A 23,405-nucleotide genomic window follows, 5' to 3' on the forward strand; every position below is an offset into this window, starting at 1 on the left:
TACCAATATTAAATCTAAATATTGTGTATTTATTTATTTGTTTATTTTTTTATTTTTTTATTTTTTGTTTAATGGTTTATTTATTTATGTAATCATTCATTCAATCATTTATTTATTTATTTATTTATTTATTCATTCATTCATTCATTCATTCATGAATGCTCGGGTTTCCCCCACAGTCCGAAGACATATGCTGTCGATGATTTAGTAGGCTAAATTTTTTGTAGGGTATGTATATTTGTCCTAGCCTTGAGCTATTAAACCCCCTTTATAAAAACTAGATGTTACGAAACACCAATTTGGTGCGGCTAAATATAAATGGCCCTGGGAGTAAGTAAGTAAGTAAGTATTATTATATATTATAGAGTGATTTGTTGCTTTTATATTGCATTGTTAAAAAGCTTTTTTTTTTCTTTTTTTTTATCTATATCGTTGTTACATTTAATATCATGGACGGTGTCTGTAAATAGAGCTCAAAAAAAGCCATAGTAAAACATCTATTCTTTTTTAACACTACTACATTCATCTTCTCTCTGAAAGACCCCTGATCCTCACATACCTGTGAAAGTGCTGTTGTATTGATGCCTGTCAGCTCTGTTAACTTCAATAATTACCAATCAATTGTTCAACTACGCGTCAGGCATCAGTGAACTTGCGTGTTTGTTGGTGCTAAATCAAGGTGAAATGTCATCAAATTGGACTTGTTCAAAAACCACCTGAGATTCATACTGTAGATATAAAAAACTGGGAGAGATAGAAGCTGAATGTAAATGAGAATACTAATGAAAATGCAGCTCACATGGATTTCACTTTTAAAAAGGCCATGACTTGGATTTTTCTTTATTATTGTGATTGTTTTATATACACACACACACATATATATATATATATATATATATATATATATATATATATATATGTGTGTGTGTGTGTGTGTGTGTGTGTGTGTGTGTGTGTGTGTGTGTGTGTGTGTGTGTGTGTGTGTGTGTGTGTGTGTATGTGTGTGTGTGTGTGTGTGTGTGTGTTATTAATTCACTTTTAATGTGAAATAATATTTTTACAACAAACACATATGTATATATACAGAAAAACTATTATTTCTGTCATAACCCTTGTGGTGAAAAGGAATGTTTTAGTAAATAGCTAATGTTTTGATTGTTTTCTTGGTGGCCATATTGGAGGCACAGAATGCAAATAATGTCATTGAACTGAACAAAACTTGGACATTTTGCTTATAACCGCTTCCTAAAATGGCCAATTATTGTCATGTTTTGGGCTGACTGGAATAAAAATCATGGGTAGAGCACTATAGACTGCCAAAAGCTATAATAAATCATGCAGAAAAGAGAGAAAAAAAACTCTTAGGAACAAAAAGTGTTTGTGGTTACCCAAGCTAAAGCTGAATTTTTCCAGTTCAAGAATAATGATGGCAATAATGCTTGTCCTCATAATTTCTTGCCAAGTAAGTGAAATATTAAGATAATAAATACTGCTCATTCATAACTGTTTACACCTATTTAATTCAGTTTGTCAAAATATGTCACCCTTTCCAGCTAACTAAGTCTTTATCTACATGATTAAGCATCATCCATTCATTTTAAACATCATAAATATGCTCTCTAATTAATGCCTGTGGGTGGAGCCTACGATCTGGAGGCGGAGTCTGTGAGTCACTCTGATGTCACATAGTATCTCATTGGCAAATGGGTAGGGCCAGACGGAATCTGCTGACGGTTTTTGCCATTTCTGCGCACAATTTTGGTAAAAGTCTGTGGATTTCTGCGGAATTATTTTGGGAGTATCATAACTAAAACCTTAATATATGAAATAAAAAATAATATCTTTTTAACTTTTATTTAATGTTTAAAATGCAAATCCAATAAGATTCACTTTATTTGGTAACAAAGTAAGTTTGTCATATAATATATCTTGTAAAAGACAGAAAATATTACTGTAAGAACTGCATTGTACATAAATCAGATGAACATTTTCCCATTAGTCAATAATATTACTGAAATTAATAAAAAAAAAAACGGAATAAATATAGATTTACCCACATTTACTCAAGTAAATAAACAGAATTAATGATGGGCTAAAAATCTGCGGAGATCTGTGAAAGATCTGCAGAAAATCAGATTCCGGGTGGGCCTACAAATGGGTCATTTTAGAGATTAAAATAATGCTTTGTTAAAAAGGTTATTTTAATTGTTGAAATTTGCTGGATGATTTAGTGGAACAAAAACCTCTTGTTAAAGCTTTGAGACAACTTTGATTTCAGATGTCATGAAGCCTTTAAATCTACGGGTGACCAGTGATCTCGGCCTCCTCCCGCGAAACTCTTTTTGAAGAAGAGGTGGAGGATGGAGAACAGTGGGATTTGTTAGGAAGTGAAGCATTCTGGTTTTGATTGATTTGTGTTCCTGAACGATTCTGTTTGCAGCCCCCTCCTTTCACACCAAACAGAAATAGTGTAAATATAAACTAAAGTTGAAAAGTAAAATCACTTCAAAAATGTTGTTTTGAATTGTAGCACTGTCAAATCATGGTTAATCACATCCAAAGCAAACATTTTTTGTTTGTGTAATATCTTTATATGTTCTGTGAGCATTAATATGTATAAACACACATGCCAGTATAATTGGAAAAAAAGTGTATTAATATTTATAATACAAAGTATGTCTAAAATATATATGTGCAACTATTTTAGGTTTGTATATTGTTGTATTTTATGTATGCTTGTATTTATTTATACATAATATTTTTGCACAGAACATATTACATAATTACTAGTGCTGCCAAAAAATGAATCAGGATTAACTGAATCCAAAATAAAAGTTTGTATTTTTTATATATATACATACACGAAAAATTATGGTTGTTCAAAATTTCTGGTCAAATATGGACAAACCCAACCACTGGGTTAAAAAGTGTAAATTAAATTTTAATTTCCATTTTTTTTACAACAACCCAGGATTTTTTAGACTATGTATGTGTGTGCATGTGCTTGTGTGTATAAAGTATGTGTACACATATTTGCTATTATATTGTGTATATGAGCAATATCATACAAGTAGCAGTGCGATATGGCTGTATATCTGCACTGGTGGGAGGTGTGCTTAGTGTCCTACCAGTGACGATATACAACCATATTGCACTGCTGTGATATTGTTCAGATATACAGTATAACAGTTTGACGGCATAATCATGTGTATATAAAAGAAAATCAAACACTAAGAGTCTCAACAAACATTTTTTTAAGAGGAACTTCCGCCTCTCATTTACATCTGCAGCTGACGTCAGAACAGCAAAAACCATTGCCAATTCACAAACGTCACTTTATTATTTGCATGATTTTCTAGCGTAATGTTTAAAGTGATGAAAAAACAATTCATTTTTGCTGACATTTTAAGATTATAAGGCTGAACGGCATAAAATGCCATCAATCTACAGAGTATTCCCATTATTTCTCTGTTGCATTTGGGATATTACAATAATTAACCTGAAAAAGCCAAAGCAAAGCAAACGCCACCAGTTTTTATGATATAAATAAGGCACTCCAAAATAGATAGATAGATCGACTTATGTCACTTTGTCACTTTCCTGATTTATAACGATTTGTTCAGCTGTAGTTTGAGTTGTTCTCCCTCTAAGGGCTTATTATGCAGTCTCTGTCACACTCTTGTGGCAGAACGTCAACCGTCACTTACTTTGGTCTGCTCAGACAGGTTGATGGCAGCCAAGGCACTGTATCTCCGAAATTATAAATATTTTAAAATAGGCACTATCCTTATAAATAAACTGCATAGTTGCAATCTAAACAACTACATTCTTGACTCAAAAGTATATTATGTTGTCCAACAGCAGCAATGACTGCTTGTCGCTGTATGTGGGCGGAGTAATACATAGGGGTGGTAGGTGAAGAGGCTGTACAAGTGCTGTTATTGCAGAATATCGCACAGCTATTAGCCAATCAGATTCAAGAACCAGACAAAACTGTTGTATGTATGTGTATATACAGTTGAAACCAGAAGTTTATATACACTGTTTAAAAAGGCACTTAACCATCTAAAAAAAAAGGCAGATGTTAATGTGACTAAACTTTTCTATTTTAGGTAAATTCAGATTATCAAATTTGTTTCTGTTATGCTTAATAGCAGAATAATGAGAGAGATTGAGAAATTGTTATAACTTTTCTTGAAAGTCAAGTTTACATACAATAAGATTATTATGCCTCTGAAAAAGCTCAGATGATGGTGTCAAGATTTCTGCTTTGCTAATTGACAACATTTGAGTTAATTGGAGGCAAAACTGTAGAATAGTGTTTAAGGAAAACCTTAAACACACTGCTCTCGTGTGACAACATGGGAAAATCAACAAGCCAGAAATAAAAAAAGCCAGATTACAATTTTCTAAATTACACTAGAAAAAAGAATAATTTTTGGAGACCTGGCCTGTTGTCTGATGAAACTAAGATTGAACTGTTGGCCATAATGACCAGTGTTACATTTGGAGGACGAAGGGGAAAGCTTACAAGCAAGTATGGGAAAAGCATTATGTTGAGGGGCTGTTTTGCTGCAGGAGGGACTGGTCCACTTCACAGCATAGATGGCACCATGAAACAAGAACATTATATAGAAGTACTGAAGCAACAACTCAAGACATCAGCCAGGAAATTAAAACTTGGCCACAAATGGGTCTTCCAAACAGACCATGACCCTAAGCATACTGCCAAATTAGTTCAAATGTGCTTTAAGGACAAAAGAGTGAGTGTTTTGGAGTGGCCATCACAAAGCCCTGACCTCAATCCTATAAAAAATTGTGGGCAGAGATGAAAAAGCTTATGTGAGCAAGACAGCCAACAAATCTGACTCAGTTCTCCAATTCTGTCAGGAGGAATGCGCCAAAATTCCTTCAAACTATTGTGAGAAGCTTGTGGAAGGATACCCAAAACATTTGACCAAAGTTATACAGTTTAAAGCTAAAAGCTAAAAATACTAAGGAAATGTATGTAAACTTTTGACTGTCTAAAAATAAAAAAAAATAATAATCTCATTATTCTGGCATTTAGCAAATGTAAATTATTTAGGTAATCCTAACGGACCTAAAATAATAAATGTTTAGTATGATTCACCATCAAATATTTTTTTTTAAAATAGTTATGTTCCTTTTTTTAGAGTGTATGTAAACTTCTGGTTTCAACTGTATATATGTATATATATATATACAAACTTTGTCTTAAATATGTAGATGCATGAGTGCATTTATACATACTTAAATACCAGATAAACACCATACTTAACAAACTTTTAAAGTTTTTTTTTTGTTTTTAGTTTGACAATACTACTAAAAATACATTCAGAATTAAAACCCAGTCAGATTATTACTATTACTATTAAATCTCCTTTTTAGTCTTGACATTCATTTGCCAAAGGCCCTCTCTCAGTTTTTGCCTGCTGTACATTAGCATTGCAGCAAACTCTTGCATATCGCATTTTAGAGCTTCATCGTCTACATCAATAGAGAACAGCCGAAATTCAAAAGCAGCGGAAATCAATCTAAAAACTGAACCGCTTATGAATAAGAGCCTTTTATCAACCCCAACCCCAGAAATAAGCCATCAGATACAGACTCGGAGAGAGCGGAGATCTGGGTCTGCGTGTCGAGTCAGCTGTGAACGTTTGCAAAGCGACTGAATGCTAATCCTGTGAAAGAAGGCAGTTCTCAGGCTGATGTCAGATCAGCGATAGCTCCAGCAGATAAACGTGTCTTATCTGCTTTCTTAAGACGCGGTGTGACTGCCATCTGAAGTGCCGTAGACACTCACACAAAGCCCGACTTCAAGCTCTGGCTGCGTATCGCCGTCTACAGAAGTGTATTGGAGTCAATGGAACGGGCTGACTTTTGCTTGACGAGTGAGCATAAGCTCGGCGTTATCGGCCCGTAATGACAGAATGAATTAGATTTCTCTTAAGGTCAATTGTATGCAGCGTTTCTGTAGTAGAGCTTTGATTCACGTGCTGACGTTTGTCTTTTGAAGGATGGCACGTGTTTTAATGGCCTCCGTTTCTCACCGTCTGTCTTCTGTGGATGTGATTGTATGGAAAGTCAAAGCAGACCTTTTAACAGTGACACAAGTAGCATTTGGAAATTAAAATTTGGCTGTTATTTGTTCATTTAAAATCAGTTTGTTTGTATTGATTTTCATTATATGGGACATTCTACCTGAAACTTACATTATCTGTTCCTGAAATAAAAACACCAGGGTGTCTGCGGGGTCTGAAAAAGTATTAAAATTTGATGAATCAATGTAGAGACATTAAAGGCCCCTAAAAAGTATTAAAAAGTCTTAAATGCTATTTTGCAAGGTATTAATTTTTTATTATTTTTGATTATGTATTGTATGGTTGTACGCCAAAGTTTGCCTGATTTTAGTCTGCGAATATCAGGATGCTGTGTAGTTTATGGAAATCAATATAATCCTCCCAGATTTGACATCATGCTGCGTTGTTTACTGCAGAAATCAAGTCAACACTATTATTTCTGCAGTTCTATAGATGCCAACCTGCTGAATTAGCTAGATTTAATAGATTTTTATTCAGTATATGAATAATGTTTTAGTTTTGGATTAGTTTCTTACATTAATATTTAGTAAATATACTATATGACAGGAGCCCTGTCACTCCTGTCTGTGTTTAATGTCTCTTTGTTTGTTTTGTGTATTAGCACATGGTTGTCTTTTTTGTTGTGTTCGCCATGTGCAACCCTTTGTCCTGCCTCCTTGTTTCCTTTGCCTCGCCCCCTTGTTTAGTCCTTGTTTGTCTAATTATGTTCACCTGTTTCTCGTGCTCTCTACTCCCTATTGAGTTCATTTTCCCCTTGTCCTTGCCGGTTTGTCATACTATCTTTTGTGTGCTTGTCTAACTAATCTTGTTTAGTGCTTAATAAAGGTTTATATATATATATATATATATATATATATATATATATATATATATATATAGTTGTTGTTTTGTGTGTGTGTGTGTCGTCTTAGTCTGGTACTAGTCTTTTTGATCTTTCTCAAATTAATTTATCCTTTTGATTCTGTTTATTTAATTTTCTTCTTTCAGCATGGTTGCTGTCATTTTTAATTTTATTTCTGTTTGTAGCTCAAGAATAATTTCAAGTTTTAATTTTGCCATTTTTGTCATCCTCAGACCTAGTCTTTTGTTAGTTCTTTGTTTTTTTTAGTTCCTGTTGCTGTGTTTTGCTTTCTGTTCTTTCTGGTCTCTTCTCTTTAATTTTCTTGTCTCCCCAGCTGTCTAGTCCTGTTGTGAGGCTTGTGTCACTTGCATCCTGAGTCTTTGCTGGTTGTGGATCCCTTGACTTGATGTTTCATCTGTTTGCCACCCTTGTCCCAAACTGGAGGTCCCGCTAGCTACTTATTGACCACTTGCCCTGAACTTTGTATTTTCTCTTTTCCTGACCAGCCTGTTTACCCGCATAAGACACTCCCCCTTGTATCATCCTTAGTCTCCTCACTAGCCTGTTCTCCTGCCATCACCCTGCACTATTGTGTGAACTGTCCTTCTGCATTGCATTGCAAACACCATTGCGTTTACCTCCTGTAAATAAACCTTGTGTTCTCCTGTCTATTCTGCGTTTGGGTCCTCCTTGCCAACCCTGACACTATAAGTTAAAATCTCGCCAGTGTTTCTGGTTGAAAAGTGGTTATAAGGTCTTAAAATGTAGGGAAAGAGTCTTTAAAAAGGTCTGAAAAGGTATTGGATTTCTCTCTCTGAATCCTGTATATACTTTAAACAAATACAGTGAATAAAAAGTATTTCATCCTAAAAATATCTAAAATTGACTGATGGTTGACTTCTTGTTCTTTAAATTAATATGCCATTCATTTAGTTCTCAGATTTTTGTTCTTAATTAAAAACACTTTAAACTTACAAACTCTGTCATTGTTTCCATTGTCCTTGTGCTCAGCCCAATTGAACCTACAGCTTTAATAGCGTTGTTATGCTAAAAACTGATATTTAGAGAGAAAAAAAAAGTAAGTTACTAAGTAATTCTCTTTCACATCAATTGATTAAAAACATGGAATTCTAAATAAATTCTACAAATTAATATGAAAAATGTATGATACAAATAATTTTACAATTGTCCCCATGTTTCGGTCAGTCCTGTCACATTTGCATTAAATTTAACATAAAATTTGTGCAATAAACCTTAAGGCTATGACTCAAAGGAAGTGACATCATTTGATGGAGAAGTTGACTGATTAAGGATGCTATATATCATTGAATGTTTTTTTTTTTTTTGAGGAAGACAAGCTTAAAGGTGACATCCTTTCACATTTTTGTAAGTGAAAATGTACACCTCTAGTAAAATGTCTGACATTCTTTATATTTTAGTTTTTATTTAGATTTTTTATTTTATATATATATATATATATATATATATATATATATATATATATATATATATATATATATATATATATATATATATATATATATATATATATATATATTATTTATTAAATTTTAATTAATTGTTTTAATTAATTTAAATGTTTTATTAAATTATTTTTATTTAAATTTCATTTGAATTTAATTTGAATGTATTTTCTGTTTGCTGTTTTGTTTTTTATTTAATTTTTTTTTCATTTGTTTATTCATATAGTCTTTTTATTACTTAAAAATATTTTTATGATATTATATATTATTATTATTATTTCTTAGAAAATGTTATTCATATCATTATAAAAAATTAAAACAATAAAGCATTTTTGTTTCATAATTGTATTTTATTTTTAATATAAAGCATTTTACAGTTTCATATCACGAACCCTCACAACACGTTTCCATTACATGGATAATTGTAGTTCATTTATTTTTTATGTAAATTTTATTTATGTATTTGCTTTTTACAGATTCTAGGATTATCATGGTCGTGTGTGAATTCTCAGCACACCTATTTCAGCTATATTTATTCCTTGTAGGTATATTTCATACAATGCGGTATTAAAAAAAATATATGCTTACAGCAGCTTTAAGATGGTGCCATTCTGTCGTGATGTTGCGTGTATGTGGAGGTGTATTGTGATTTTTTTTTTTAGATATTTGCCAGTATTATTTATAGCATAACACTAGAGAGAGAACAGAAATGCTATATGACAAAAACAATGGTAAATGTTGCAAGTCAGACTAGAACTTGTAATGCCAACACGTGCACTAATTACTAAACCATAAAGAAACCAGCTCACCTTTTGTCTTCCCAGGTGTGCAGTGCAGTACAAAACCAGGACTTCACCGTGATCGAGGACTACTGTACGGGTCTGAAAGCTCTGCTCTACCTGAAGAGCATTGAGGAGCTGCAAGACTGGGATGGTCAGTCGCCTCCTACGGTTCGTCACCATCGAGGAAAGCCTGTACCCCTACTGGAAGAATTTAAAGGAAAGGTGAGTGACTTCACAAACAGCACCAAACTTTCTTTTAATTTACACAACATCAGGACAACCAAAAGTTAAAAGACTTTAGTAGAAAGAAGGTAAAAGAAGGTTATTGGCTTATATTGTCTAATAGTTAACCCAACACAAGGGGCAATGCTGTCACATTTCAATGGCACCTAAGAAACTTGGAATACAACCATACTACAACCATACTGAAGTGTTTTGCATTATGCTGGTTTTACACCAAACATGGCCAGGAGTTCTAATCAATGGACTTCAATGGTTTATTTATTTGACTTAAAGAAAACTGGATACACATAGCCTACAACAGTATGTCTGTGGTTGTGGAGACAAACTGTAAATGCTCAAACGTAAATAAATAACCCCTTCTCCCACCCCCCGGTTGTTGTGTTTTTTGGGCACCAGTGTCTTCCTTGTTGACGATTATTGATCTAAAATGCTTTTCTGCTTTCTGTCAACTTGCTTGAACAAGTTGCTGGTTGACTTAAAAGCAGTCGAAAGTTCTTTAGAGACTGTACATAGGCTAGCCTGCAGTTCACATTAATTCTTTTGTTTTTACGCTCAGTGAAATCAAAGTAATGTCTGTATTTCCATTTGAAGGAGCAACCACTTTCATCAGCAGCTATTTCAGCTCGCAATCTCCAGCTATTCAAAAGTGAATGCTTATTAACTGACGTTGTAGAAGAAAACGTGATTTAAAAACAGCAAATATTGTTTTCTAAAATCTACATTTGTTAAATAAGTAACGCAATTACACTGACTTTAGTACTTGTAATCAAATTACACAAATTTAAAATGTAGTTCATTACATTACTGCGCTCCCCGAAAATGTAGCAAGAATACAGTAATGCGTTACTGCGGAACGCGTTACACGTTACACCCAATAATGCAACTCGTACACCCAATAATGCGGCTAAAATAGGAATACTCCACATGTCCCCATTTGATTTCTGTTAAGTTCGATTATGACTTTAGCCAGATTAAGGTCATCAAAAATCGCTGTTTACATGGTAGACACTTAATCAGAGTATTGGCCTAATCGTATTAAAATTAAAGTATTGAAGTAAAGAATGACAACAATTCTTGGGGAATCATATGAAGAAGGTAAGTTGCATGTAAACGGGATTGAAGACCTTTAATTTTTTTTTATATCATAATATCATAACGCGATTAAGTTCTCACTGTGATTATCAGACATAAGTAAATTATTTCTGTACATGTAAACGTAGTCATTAAGACGGTTACTACTGCTATCTAATGGTGGTATAATTTAGTTGTATGATTTATGCATATGAGAAAACATTTCTTGCACTAAATTTCATACCTATATGTTTTAAAGTCTGCAATATTATATTTAAGTAAATGCCACTTCAGTTGCTTGTTTCTTCTGCATTGGTTTGTTGAAACTGGCTGCATTTGATTGATGGCCGCACTATAGTTTCTTAGTTATTAGTTATTATATTAACTGAAGTTATTAATACAGTTTAAGGATTTGATGTAAAAAATGACACATACAGTTGATGTTAAAATTATTTGCACCCCTGTGAATTTTTCAAATATTTTCCAAGTGATGTTTAACAGGGCAAGGAATTTTGTTTTTTACAGTATTTCCTATAGTTTTATTTCTTCTGGAGAAAGTCTTATTTGATTTATTTTGGCTAGAAAAAAAGCAGTTTACTTTTTTTTTATTTAATTTTATTGTCAATATTATTAGCCCCCTTAAGCAATATTTTTTTTTTTGATAGTCTACAGAACAAACCATTTTTATACAATGACTTACCTAATTACTCTTTCTTGCCTAATTGAGCTAATTAACCTAGTTAAGCTTTTAAATTACGCTTTAAGTTGAATGCGTGTATCTTGAAAAATATTTAGTAAAATATTATGTACTGTCTGTCATCATGGCAAAGATAAAAGAAATCAGGTGTAAGAAATTAGTTGTAAAAACTGTTATGCTTAGAAATGTGTTCAACAAAATCTTCTTCCCGTTAAAAATAAATTATTGATATAACAGAGTAATATTTAGAAAAAAGGCCAGAGCTTGGGAAAGATTGCTCTTTATATTGGTAACAAATGTCTTAGAAAATCAGCTCCACGTAACAATCGATTATAATCATGTACTGTACAGTAAAATGCAATTGCCCAACATCAAATCTGTGGCCAATGGAAACGCTGAGTGGCTAGTGACTTCAAAAAGCACTAGTAACCACAGTGGTTGGTTAATGTCAAGCCACGTTCACAGCTGTTTTAAAACAGCCTTTTACTGGTGATTACCCCTTCCAGACTCACGTTGTTTTCCTTATTACAGTTCTCCCACATGCCATTAAGGAGCTAAACGCAATTCCCATAATTCTGCAGCTTTAGGAACAAGTGCTCATTAATGCAGCATTAGTGTTAAACCCGTGCACTCGCATCCATCCATTTACTTGTTGTTAGTTCGTAAAAATCCACGTAATAACAGCGCTGGCCAATACACAAAGTGGCCGCTTGCGCTTCTGCAGTCTTAAAGGTGAAAGAACATTATGGTCGTTATGCTCCTGTTTTACTGTTTCTCCTGCTAAAAGCAAGCACTTTTAACCCATGGAAGATTAAAGTACGCGTGAGGTCTTATGGATAGAGCAGATTTGTCAAGTTGGAATCACAACCTCTAGGAGAAAACAGTTGGGTTACTCTATATTGCAACTTGTTTGGGATTCACATAACATTCATTCATTTGTTCATTTTCTTATCCTGCTTAGTCGCTTTATTAATCAGGGTGACTCCCACAGCGGATTGAACCGCCAACTTATCCAGCACATATTTTACGCAGCGGATGCCCTTCTAGCCGCAATCCAACACAGGGAAACACCCATACATACTTGCATTCACACACATACACTACAGCCAATTTAGCTTATTCAATTCATATTGCATGTCTTTGGACTGTGGGGGGATTTACATAACAGCTGAAATAAAATCATTTTGACAAAAAAAAAAAAAATTGGTCAAAAGCAGCTGTGTAATGTTTAATGGATTTGCATATTTATTAGATGCTTGTTTGGCTTTATCCTAAGGAAATGACTCTGATATGCTGATTTGGTGCTTTTTGTTTTGTGGAAATGTTTTATTATTATTATTATTATTATTATTATTATTATTATTATTATTATTATTATTATTATCATTATTATTACAAGTGTATAAGTTAATTGTCCCCTAAAATAACTATTTTTTTAATTTAAATCGAATTTAGCTTATTAGCTTATAATTAATTATTACTTTATTTTTTGCTTATTTTTTGTGGAAATGTTTTTGTTTTTAGTTTTTGTTTATTCAAGTGTGGTAATTAACCCCACTTAATAAAATTAATTTAATTTAATTTAATTTAAATCAATTTTTTTGCTTTATTTTTAATGTATTTTATTACTTTATTATTTCTATTTATTACTTTATTTTTTATTTAATTTATTTTACTTTATTTAATATTGTAAATAGATTTCATTTAATTAGAATTTAGATTTATTTTATTTTATCATTACTTTTTTTGCAGTAGCAATTAAAATGTTGTCTATTATAATAATAATGTATGTTTATAATAATATAATGTTTAATGTAATTCAGTTTTTTTTTTTCTTTGGTTATTGTTTTTTTTATTTATTAACCCATGCGAAGGCAGGTAAAACATACAAACTCCACACAGAAACGCCAACTGACCCAGCTGAAGCTCGAACCAGCGACCTTGATGTGAGGTGACAGCACTACCAACTGCGGCACTGCATCGCTTATTTCTTTATCTTATTTTATTTATTTATTTAATTTGATTGTTTACTTTTTATTTTAAATCATTTGAATTTAAATAGAATTTAGCTTTTTATTTTAAATATTTATTTATTACTTTATTTTTTGCTGTAGTAATAAAAATGTTGTCTATAATAATATTAATAATAATAATTTGTGCTTTGTGCTTTCTTTGAAAAATAAATAAATTAATAAATAATTAATATAAATAAAACATATTTGAACAGTAAACCAGAAATACAATGCTATTAAAACACCTCATTTTACAGAAAATCAAACAAATACTTTTAAAGGAACACAAATATGCATGACTTTTTATGCTTCCAAGCAATGATGTAATTTTTAGTATTTGCATAATGATCTACGATTGGTCTTTATCGCACACCTGCCCTCCCCACTGTTACATTAATAATTTCCAATCTACTTTAGCTGTGAGCTTTTTTTCCAATCTTACCTTCTACCACTTCGACCAAAATGATCAAGGTGAGGTTAAATTATGCCAAGGTTCGAATCACAAAAAGACTCCCGGAAGCAAATAATTGGGTTTACTTTATATCGCAACTTTTTACTCCTCGCGCGCAAGCCATTTACATACCAGCAGCAACAAAAATAATATAGAAGCGGAAAATGAGATTTGACAAAGGCAGCTGTTGGCGCGTTTAATGGTTTGTACTTGACGTGTTCGCTCAGCCCTCCGTAATCTCCCTCATTATTTGTGCACAAGGAATATTAGGCTGCATGTAAATGAGCAAAACTTCAGTAAACTCCTTTCAAAGCGGCGAATTAAAGGGCTTTATCAGATCACAGCCTCTCTGCTAATACACCAGCCCAGGGAAAAGCTTTGAAGCCCGTCTAGTGTTTTCTAACGCCGCGACTTCTCAGCTTCTGCAGTGCATGCGGAGGCTCGCTGCAATACTTTAAATGCTAATGCCGAGTGAAGGAATAAACCCAAAGAAGAAGCAGACGGTGATAAGTGTAAGGCATTTCTGCAGGACATTAGTGCTGGAATTGGGAAAGAATGTGGATGGTTATGTGTGTGTAGGAGCATCTTTTGGTGCAGATCTGATCTGATCTGCGTTTCTGGAAAAGTCAGCGAGCGCAGGGTCACCGGGAGCTTCGCTTGACAGGCGCTCTTTTGTAAACCGAGACGAAAAATCAATGAACATTAGAGCATGTGAGCATTGTGCTTTACTACTGCCATTGTACAGTTCTGGCAAGCCGCTTGGATGCTGGCAGATGGATACCGGAGGAAAATAGATTTGTGTTTTTGTTTTTTCAGTATCAATGTTATAGAAGATTAGATGGAGACTATATTCGTTATTAATTATGAAAGTATTAAAAATGACGTAATTATTGGCAGGGATAAAACCAAGTTATAAAAGTTTTATCTTATTTATTAGTAAACTTAAAATTTAAAGTAAAGATTCATTTAAAAATTAAGTACAATTTTGTTTTGATTTACAGTAATATTTAAGATTTTGTAAATTCTACAATTATGAAAGAAACTGGTAAAAAGACAATTGTATTTTGAATAAATGGTGTTAATCATCAAAGAGTCTTGAAAAAAATTGAACAGGAGTTCCACAATAATATTAAAAAGCAGAATATTAAGAAACGATGATATATATACACACACTAACTGAAGAAAGTCTTGTCGCCTATCCAAGTTAATCATTTGGTATAAGAAGTGGCTTATATAAGAGGCAAAGGCCTCTAGATTACGCTTATTTTACCAAAATAAAATATGATCATGCCTTGTTTTTTAATTATTAAATTAGGACCGTAAGGTCTGACTTTGATTATACAAAAGTCTTGTCACTTAGCAGAAATAATGTACAGTATAGAATATAAGGTCATGGTGCAGTGGAGAAAGAATGAATATTGTGTATGACTCCCATGAGCTTGGAGGACTGCATCTATACATCTCTGCAATGACTCAAATACCTTATTAAAAAGTCATCTGGAATGGCAAAGAAAGTGTTCTTGCAGGAATTCCAGAGTTCAAGATTTTTGAATTCATCTTCAATGCCCCCTTCTTCCTCTTACCCCAGACATGCTCAATAATGTCCATGTCTGGAGACTGTGCTGGCCAATCCTGGAGCATCTTGACCTTCTTTGCTTTCAGTAACTTTGATGTGGAGGCTGAAGTATGAGGAGTGCTCTCCTGCTGAAGAATTTGCCCTCTGCTGTAGTTTGTAATGTAATGGGCAGCACAAATGTCTTGATACCTCTGGCTGTTGATGTTGTCATCCACTCTGCAGATCTCTCACATGCCACCATACCGAATGTAACCCCAAACCATGATTTTTTCTTCACCAAACTTGACTGATTTCTGTGAGAATCCTGGGTCCATGTGGGTTCCAATAGGTCTTCTGCAGTATGTGTGATGATTGGGACGCAGTCAGACATCAGACATTAACTAAGTCAAGTATATAATTGTCAATGATAATATATACTTTTATTTTTTATTATTATTATTATTATTATTATAAAATTATACAATTCTGTTATCATATTTTATCATTGAAAATGAATGTGAAAGCATTAGAGGCACAAAACTGAATTTAAATTGAATATTGACTTTGTTCAAGCCCAAATACTTTCAATTTTTGTAAAAGTAATACAGTAATTCCTTGCCTGAAGGTTATTCACATCTATTCAGTTCTATTAATCTATTAAAAAGGCTTTCAAGGTTTAGTTGACGTCTCTCCAATGACTTTTTCCTAATTTTGCATGCTGAATTGGTAAAATCACACTAGCATATGAATAAATAAACTATCATTTAAAAAGCATCTGCTTTAAAACACACAGGTATCAATCTTATAACAGCGCAGTTACACTGTATAAGCAGTGGCTTCCTCACACATACACACACAGGCTCCATCTGTTCCTCTTTCTCTGTAACCCGTGTGTTGTGTCGCCCCTGACAGTGTGAAGCAAGACAACCTTGCTGAAGGCTTCATTACCATTATAGTCCTGCCAGGCAACAGTGAGCTCCACAGGCCTCCAGACCGATGTTTACAAGTGTTAAAAGCGCACCAGCCAGCCTCACCAAGTCTGCGTTTACACTCGCTGTAAAACAGATGACTTTTGCTACAGCTAAGACCTGGCATCCACATTAATCCTGAGTTTTTGACGCTCAAAAACCGTTTTGGCCAGATAAAAAAAATTAAATAAAAAAAATTCTGAGGAAACTTACTTTAGATCATTTTGGGTTTGTACCTCTATGATGACACTGTTTAATAAACAGTTCATTGAATCTGTTTTTATCTTTCTGCATTTTAGTTTGGTACAGTAATCTGAGCTTGTCAAATAAGAACAGGTTGAGGAGCCTTGTGAAGGTGGCAGGCAATATCATCGGTTTTAACCAAACTGCTCCAATGGTAATTTACCAAAATTATGTTTTAAAGAGAGCTCAGGGTATCCTCTGCAACCCAGATCACCCATTGTACACTGTGTTTCAGCTGCTGCCATCAGGACGTCGTTTTAGAGTTCCTATTTGCAGGACAAATAGAATTAGAAATTCTTTTATAAGGGTGGCCATTAGGAAGTGTTGGGGAGGTTTCTCTGGAAATGTAATACAAAACAGGTTACAAATTACCATATTTAAAATGTATTAAGTAGTTTGCCTTTTCAATTACTTTATAAAAGTAAAGTAACTGATTACATCTGATTATTATTATAATTTTTTTATTACTGTTAAGTTTCTAGTGGATATTTTCAACTAAATCATTTTCAAGCATTTATACCAAGCAGGTGTGACTTTACAGTAGCCTAGCTCTTGGTTTACTGTTAGAATTGTAAAAACTTTCATCACTTGAATTAAGATTATATTAATTTAATTTTAAAGTACAGCCACCTAAAACCAGACCTTATAACAAAAAATTGTTTACTGTTGTTACAAAATCATTATTTTTCATATTGTATATATACAATGTAAATGTATATTACAACTTTACATTAATAAATTACACTACATAATGTAGTATCATTAGTAACTATCATAAACTAATAGTAATTACTAGGGATGCCACAATTCTTAATATAATATTGAACCGTTCGGTACGACATCCACGGTCAAGTACAAGCTTCTGAATTGCGTTTTTTTTTCAGTTTTCCATTTAAATAATTTGTGTGCGTTTTATATCTCTCCGAATTGACTGTTTGTGTGCCTGTAAGTCTACGAGCTGAGATGAGGAAACTCCTCCCTGCAAGTAAATATTCAGTCACTATGATCTAAAGTTAGGGGCGCTTAACCTTCATTCCACACATTAATATGGCAGGGGGCGGTGAAGTAAGGCAACAGTACAAGAAATAGCCTGATTTCTCACCACACAAGCGTCTTTCAAATCTGCGGTGAGAACACATTTAGGTTTTGCCATTGAGTATTATGCCTATGAAAAAAAAGTGCATTGTTTTACACGTACAACCTACTCAAACGGTAAAAATAAAGCAGTATTGCAATAAAACCTTTTTTTTTTCTCTCCTTTACCTCTTACTAATCCTATGGCCTAAAAATAGAATATCAAAAGAAAAACACATGTGTCAAGCCATCAGAACCGAACCGAAAACCGTGTTAAAAAAAAGTATGTACTGAACCGTAGACTAACTGTATTGTTGCATCCCTAGTAATTACGAAAGTATACTTTAGTCTTTACTACAGTAAACTATATATAGACCTCCTCTCCCTCAGTCATCTGTCCATCAATCAAATTTCTCGTGTCAGCCTAACTGGTTGGCGACGTCACCGACCAGGCGTTCGTTTCCCAAACCCATCGTTGGCCAACTAATGTCGCAAGTTCCATCGTTACAAACATAGTTTGTTGATTTGCCATTTTCCAAATCTGTCGCTCCAGCGAACATTCGCAAACTGCATCGCAAACTTGAGCACTGGCAACTACAGCTCTGGAGCTGTAGCGTGAAACATAGTTTCTAGCTTTGTTCTATTACCACTCATCCCCCTATACCCTATTCATTTAGAACAATCTAACACTCAAAGTTGGAATTATTAAAAATTTTAAATTTGCACAAAGAAGTTATGGGTTCTTTTTTTGAGAAGTAGTTACTCCACCCACTTTAGAGCATCATTATGGGTGTTTTACATTACAACTAACATGGTTCAAGCAATGGATCTGCAACAGAGAAACTATGCGTTTTGGGAAACACTCGTTAATATTTCGTTCTTTTCCCAAACGATGCATCATACTATGATAGTTCAGCCGCGAGTTACGTCGTTGTTTGGGAAACACACCCCAGAGCGAGAGGTGGCAGTAACGCACCAAAAAATGTTGTTCTTTCTCTATCATATGGATTTACTTTCATCGGCTAGATACCAGCCTCACAGCTATGTAAATATCCGTGCCATCACTATTTGATTCGCGATTGGTAAATGTAGCTTGTGTGGATACTACTGCGCTACTTGATAAAACAAATTGCTTCGCTATTGAAAAGCTATTTGATTTATAAAGTAGCGACATGCTACTTAGAAATGCAGTTAAGCTAGTAGCTTCACTAGCTGTAGCAACGCTACTGCCCAACACTGTTAATGTAATAAAATCACTTTGGCCAGAGGAGTCTGTTGGTGTCCAGTATCTCAATAACTTTGTGAGTCATAATATATCATTGGAAATTAAAGGGTCTGTTTTTTTTTTTTTTTTCTGTACACTTACAATTACGGCAAAAAGCATTTGCTTTTATAAAGTAAAAAAAGGCTAGGTTACATACCTGCAGATACTTCCTCAGGTTCCACATTGAAGCCTTTGGTGTCGAAAGTATTAACAGCTGACAAACAAGTTTTGCACTGGACTGTTATATTTGTGCCCTTCTCAGATTTCCAGGAGAAATTATTTTTAAATTTTCAGCAATGAAATGCATTTTTATCACTCGCCATGATGGCAGCTCTTAGACTGGTTGTAGTAGCCTAATGCTTTCAGCGGCAAAAGGAGGTGTAATCTTTAAAATTTTCATAAGTTACTGTAATTTAATAACAATTTTTTTTTCTCAGTAACTGTAACAAATTACTGTTACATTTATTTTGTAATCAAATTACATAACGTCATTACGTTACTAGTTACTCCCCAACACTGACATTAGGTCATCAAATGAGTCCAGCGGGGAGGGAGACGCACCTAAAAATGAAGTATTGTATGTTGTTTTGTAATATTTTGATAATATGTACATGGAATGGCGGCACAGTAGGTAGTGCTGTCGCCTCACAGCAAGAAGATCATGAACATGGAATTCTGCCTGTGTCACAGCACCTTTCTGCAATTTCAGTTTCCCTAAACAAGATAATCAGGGCTTAATTTGTGCGGGAACACACCGGATCTAGATCCGGCACCTCTAAAAACTGATCTGACACCTCATTTTACAGATCACCCTCCTCAACCTTCCTCCTCCCCCATCCGCTGTTCACTTTCACTTTCTTCCGTGACTCCCCCAGCTCTTTACTTTTTTCTACGAGAACCCCCCCTAACCAACAACCCCACCCCCCTCTCCACTTTCGTCCACGACAACCTCCCACGAACCAACAACCCCACCCCGCTCTTCACATTCATCCGCGACAACCCCACCCCCTCTTCACTTTCATCCGAGACAACCCTCCACGAACCAACAACCACACCCCCCTCTTCACTTTCATCCACGAAACCCCACCTTCACTTTCATCCACGACAACCCCACCCCCCTTTTCACTTCCATCTACGAAACCCCACCTTCACTTCATCCGTGACAACCCCACCTCCCTCTTCAATTTCATCCATGACAACCCCCCCTTCACTTTCATCCACGACAACCCCAACCCTTTCACTTTCGTCCGCGACAACCCCACCCCCTCTTCAACTTTATTCGAGACAACCCCCCGAACCAACAACCTCAACCCCCTCTTCACTTTTGTCCGCGACAACCCCACCCCCCTCTTCACTTTCGTCCACGACAACCCCCTCCCTGAACCAACAACCTCACCTCCCTCTTCACTTTCATCCGCGACAACCACACACCCCTATTCACTTTCGTCCACGACGACCCCCTCCCTGAACCAACAACCCCACCCCACTTTCGTGCGCTAACTCTACATCCTCAAGTAACAGGCCAGATCCGTTACCCCGCTCTGTTCCAGGACCTCGCAATTGACAAAAAACGCACTGGAGATAATAAAGTTGAGTCTGAGTTTGAGAAGCAAATGGTCAGATTTCCAAAACAACATTTCTTTTAGTGGATTAACCTGCGCAATTGTCTTAATCTAATTGTTCACCTAAAGAATAATGATGTGCGCTACCAAATAAACATTATAAATTTAGATTTCACACGCTTAAGGGCTTTCTTAAAGTGAAAAGGCACTAGTGTTAATGTAGCCTTAGAGAAAGCCAATCAGATGAGCAACAAACACACACAGGCTAGTGTCTCAGTGTTGCACAGCCTAAACGCAGCATTCTAGAAACGTCCCCTGAGAGGACGATGCTCGCTGCCTCAGCTAGAAGAAAAAAAAACAAACTTGTCTTTCTCTGAACGCTCCCTTAGGCTCAGCTTTATCAACCACAGCGACTTCTGAGCTTTCCTTCACTACGCAGAGCGATCAAACTGCCTTTTTTTGTCTTTCCAGCTAACAAATTTTCTCCTAGCCCTCGCTGTCCTCCATCACCCTTTCTTATCTGTTGTGTCGTCAGTTTGGCTGTGTTTTTCTCTGTCTCTGCAGGCGTTATATAAAGCGCTGCTCGGCTTCAGGTGAGCTGTCAGTCAGAGGAGGGTCTGACAGGTAATAACAGTCTGGAGGCCTTCACTGCCTGACACCACTCATTGGAAATATAATAAATAATATACCATATAACAGGCCCCACCACCTCGGTTTTCTGCTTGTGTTGTCTTATGCAAAATTAATTAAAAATAAATTGGAATGTAATAGAGGTGCTTCAAGTGACATTTAAGATTTTTATTGCGTCGAGGTGTCTATTCAAATGCCTCATAATTATTATTATTGTTGTTGTTTTACACTTCTTTTTTTTTTTTGATGTGCTAACTTTATTTTAAGTTTAGCCCCGAGTTCCTTAGGATGTTTATTTATTTGTATTTTTTGTAGTAGATGAGATATCCTTAAAGTCATGAACCAAATATTTTGTATTATTCTGTAAAGTTTAATTTAATTTAATTTATTTTGATTTAATTTAACTTAATTTAAATTATTTTATTTTATTTATTTTAAATTAAATAAAATTTATTTTCTTTTTATTTAATTAATTAATTTTCTTGTTAAATTAAATTTGATTATTTTTTACATTTAATTTATATAGTTTTTTATTTATTAAATTTTTTAAATTTAATTTATTTTTTATTCATTAATTTATTTTATTTTTTAAATTTAATTAGTTAATTTATTTTCTTATTTAATTTAATTACATTTTTATTTAAATTTATTTATTTTATTAATTTAAAGTTTTATTTTATTTGATTATATTTTATTTATTTTAATTACATTTACATTTTAATTACGTTTTTTATGTAATAAATTAATTTATTTTCTTATTTAATTTAATTTGATTATTTTAAAATTAGTTAATTTTATTTTATTTTACTAATTTATTTAACATTTAATTTTATTTTATTACTTTAATTACATTTTTATTTATGTATTTTTATTAATTAATTTATGTATTTTCTTATTTAATTTAATTTATTTTTTTTATTTTGTTTAACTTTATTTAATTGAATTTATTTAAAGTTTTATTTTATTTTATTTTGTTATATTTTTTGTTATTTTTACAAAAAATTTAACAAAATTATGAATTTATTTATTTTCTTATTTCTTTTTTTTATTTAATTTATGTTTAATAAACAAAATATCAATTTAAAAAAAACATGCCTTTATAATTTTTGTGTATTTTTAGCTGGGTCAGTTGGCATTTCTGTGTGGAGTTTGCATGTTCTCCCCGTGTTTGCATGGGTTTTCTTCGGGTGTTCCGGTTTCCCCCACAGTCCAAAGACATGCGCTATAGGTGAATTGGATAAGCTAAATTGTTCGTATTGTATAAGTGTAAATGCAGGAGCGTATGGGTGCTTCCCAGTACTGGGTAGCAGCTGGAAGGGCATCCGCTGCATAAAACATATGCTGGATAAGTTGGCGGTTCATTCTGCTGTGGCGACCCCAGATTAATAAAGGGACTAAGCCGAAAAGAAAATGAATAAATGTACTTTCAAAATATATCTATATTTTAATAATTATTATTCAAAATAATTGACATTAAATAAAACATTTAACCAATTAAGTTCTAAAATTAATGTTATAAAAAATTTATACCAATCAAAATATTCATGAATATGCTGAGCACTGTACAGTGTTTGTATGTGTATATATATATATATATATATATATATATATATATATATATATATATATATATATATATATATATATATATATATATATATATATATATATATATATATAAACCAAATGTTTGGTCATGAAATTCTACAACAAAGGGCTGACCATTAAATATGAGCTGTTTGTACACATTCATTATTTTTGCATTTTTCTTTGGCATCCAAATCCCATTTATCTAAAAAAGAAAAAATCCCACCCAAACCAACCATGCCGTCCAGTAATATATCCGCTCGACTGGAATGGTGTTTATTTTGGGTGACATATGGGGTCATTAGTGCGTGGAGCTGTGAACGGGCCTGTGGAGAACAGTTTAGAGGCCTGCTTTAGTGCACATTAAATATGAAGGGATTTGGCCGTTCGCTGTCCTGCTCGCCTGGCCAGAGTGAAGATGGACTATTATTATCTGATGGCTCAATGGGCTTTTTCATTAGCCTTCCCTCATATCTGACCCGCGAGACACTGGACAATCACAATGCAGAACACAATGATAGTGTTTCGGGACATCAGCGACACAGAAGTTTGATAGGCGAAAAAGCAGGGGGCGGGATGTTAAATTACAAATATATTGTCAAAATACGTAATATTGTCATATTCATCATGAACATTTTACATTTGCATAAAATGAACAGTTAAAAAGTTTGTTCAAATTCTGTGTATTAGTTTTCTTTCTTTTCTTTTTTTGCTTTGCTTTTCTTTGCTTTGCTTTGTTTTTTTTTTTGTTTTGTTTTGTTTTGTTTTGTTTTGTTTTGTTTTGTTTTGTGCTTTGCTTTGCTTTGTCAGTTTGTTTGT

The 23,405-nt window shown here is 33.8% G+C and overlaps 1 protein-coding gene across 2 annotated transcripts in view; it reads left to right on the forward strand.

The window, feature by feature from the left end:
* dpyda (dihydropyrimidine dehydrogenase a) overlaps positions 1 to 23,405 on the forward strand; it is a 386,498-nt gene that overhangs the window by 335,651 nt on the left and 27,442 nt on the right. The window contains exon 20 of one of the 2 annotated variants that reach the window (XM_087309815.1): positions 9,272 to 9,451. In XM_087309815.1, the coding sequence (XP_087165941.1) occupies positions 9,272 to 9,451 (180 nt within the window). Of the gene's footprint in view, positions 1 to 9,154; positions 9,452 to 23,405 lie in introns of both variants that reach the window. The other variant, XM_087309816.1, reaches the window with a different exon arrangement.

This window comes from Danio rerio, chromosome 24 (assembly GCF_052040795.2).
Source record: "Danio rerio strain M-AB ecotype USA chromosome 24, GRCz13ab, whole genome shotgun sequence".
Lineage (NCBI taxonomy): Eukaryota > Metazoa > Chordata > Actinopteri > Cypriniformes > Danionidae > Danio > Danio rerio.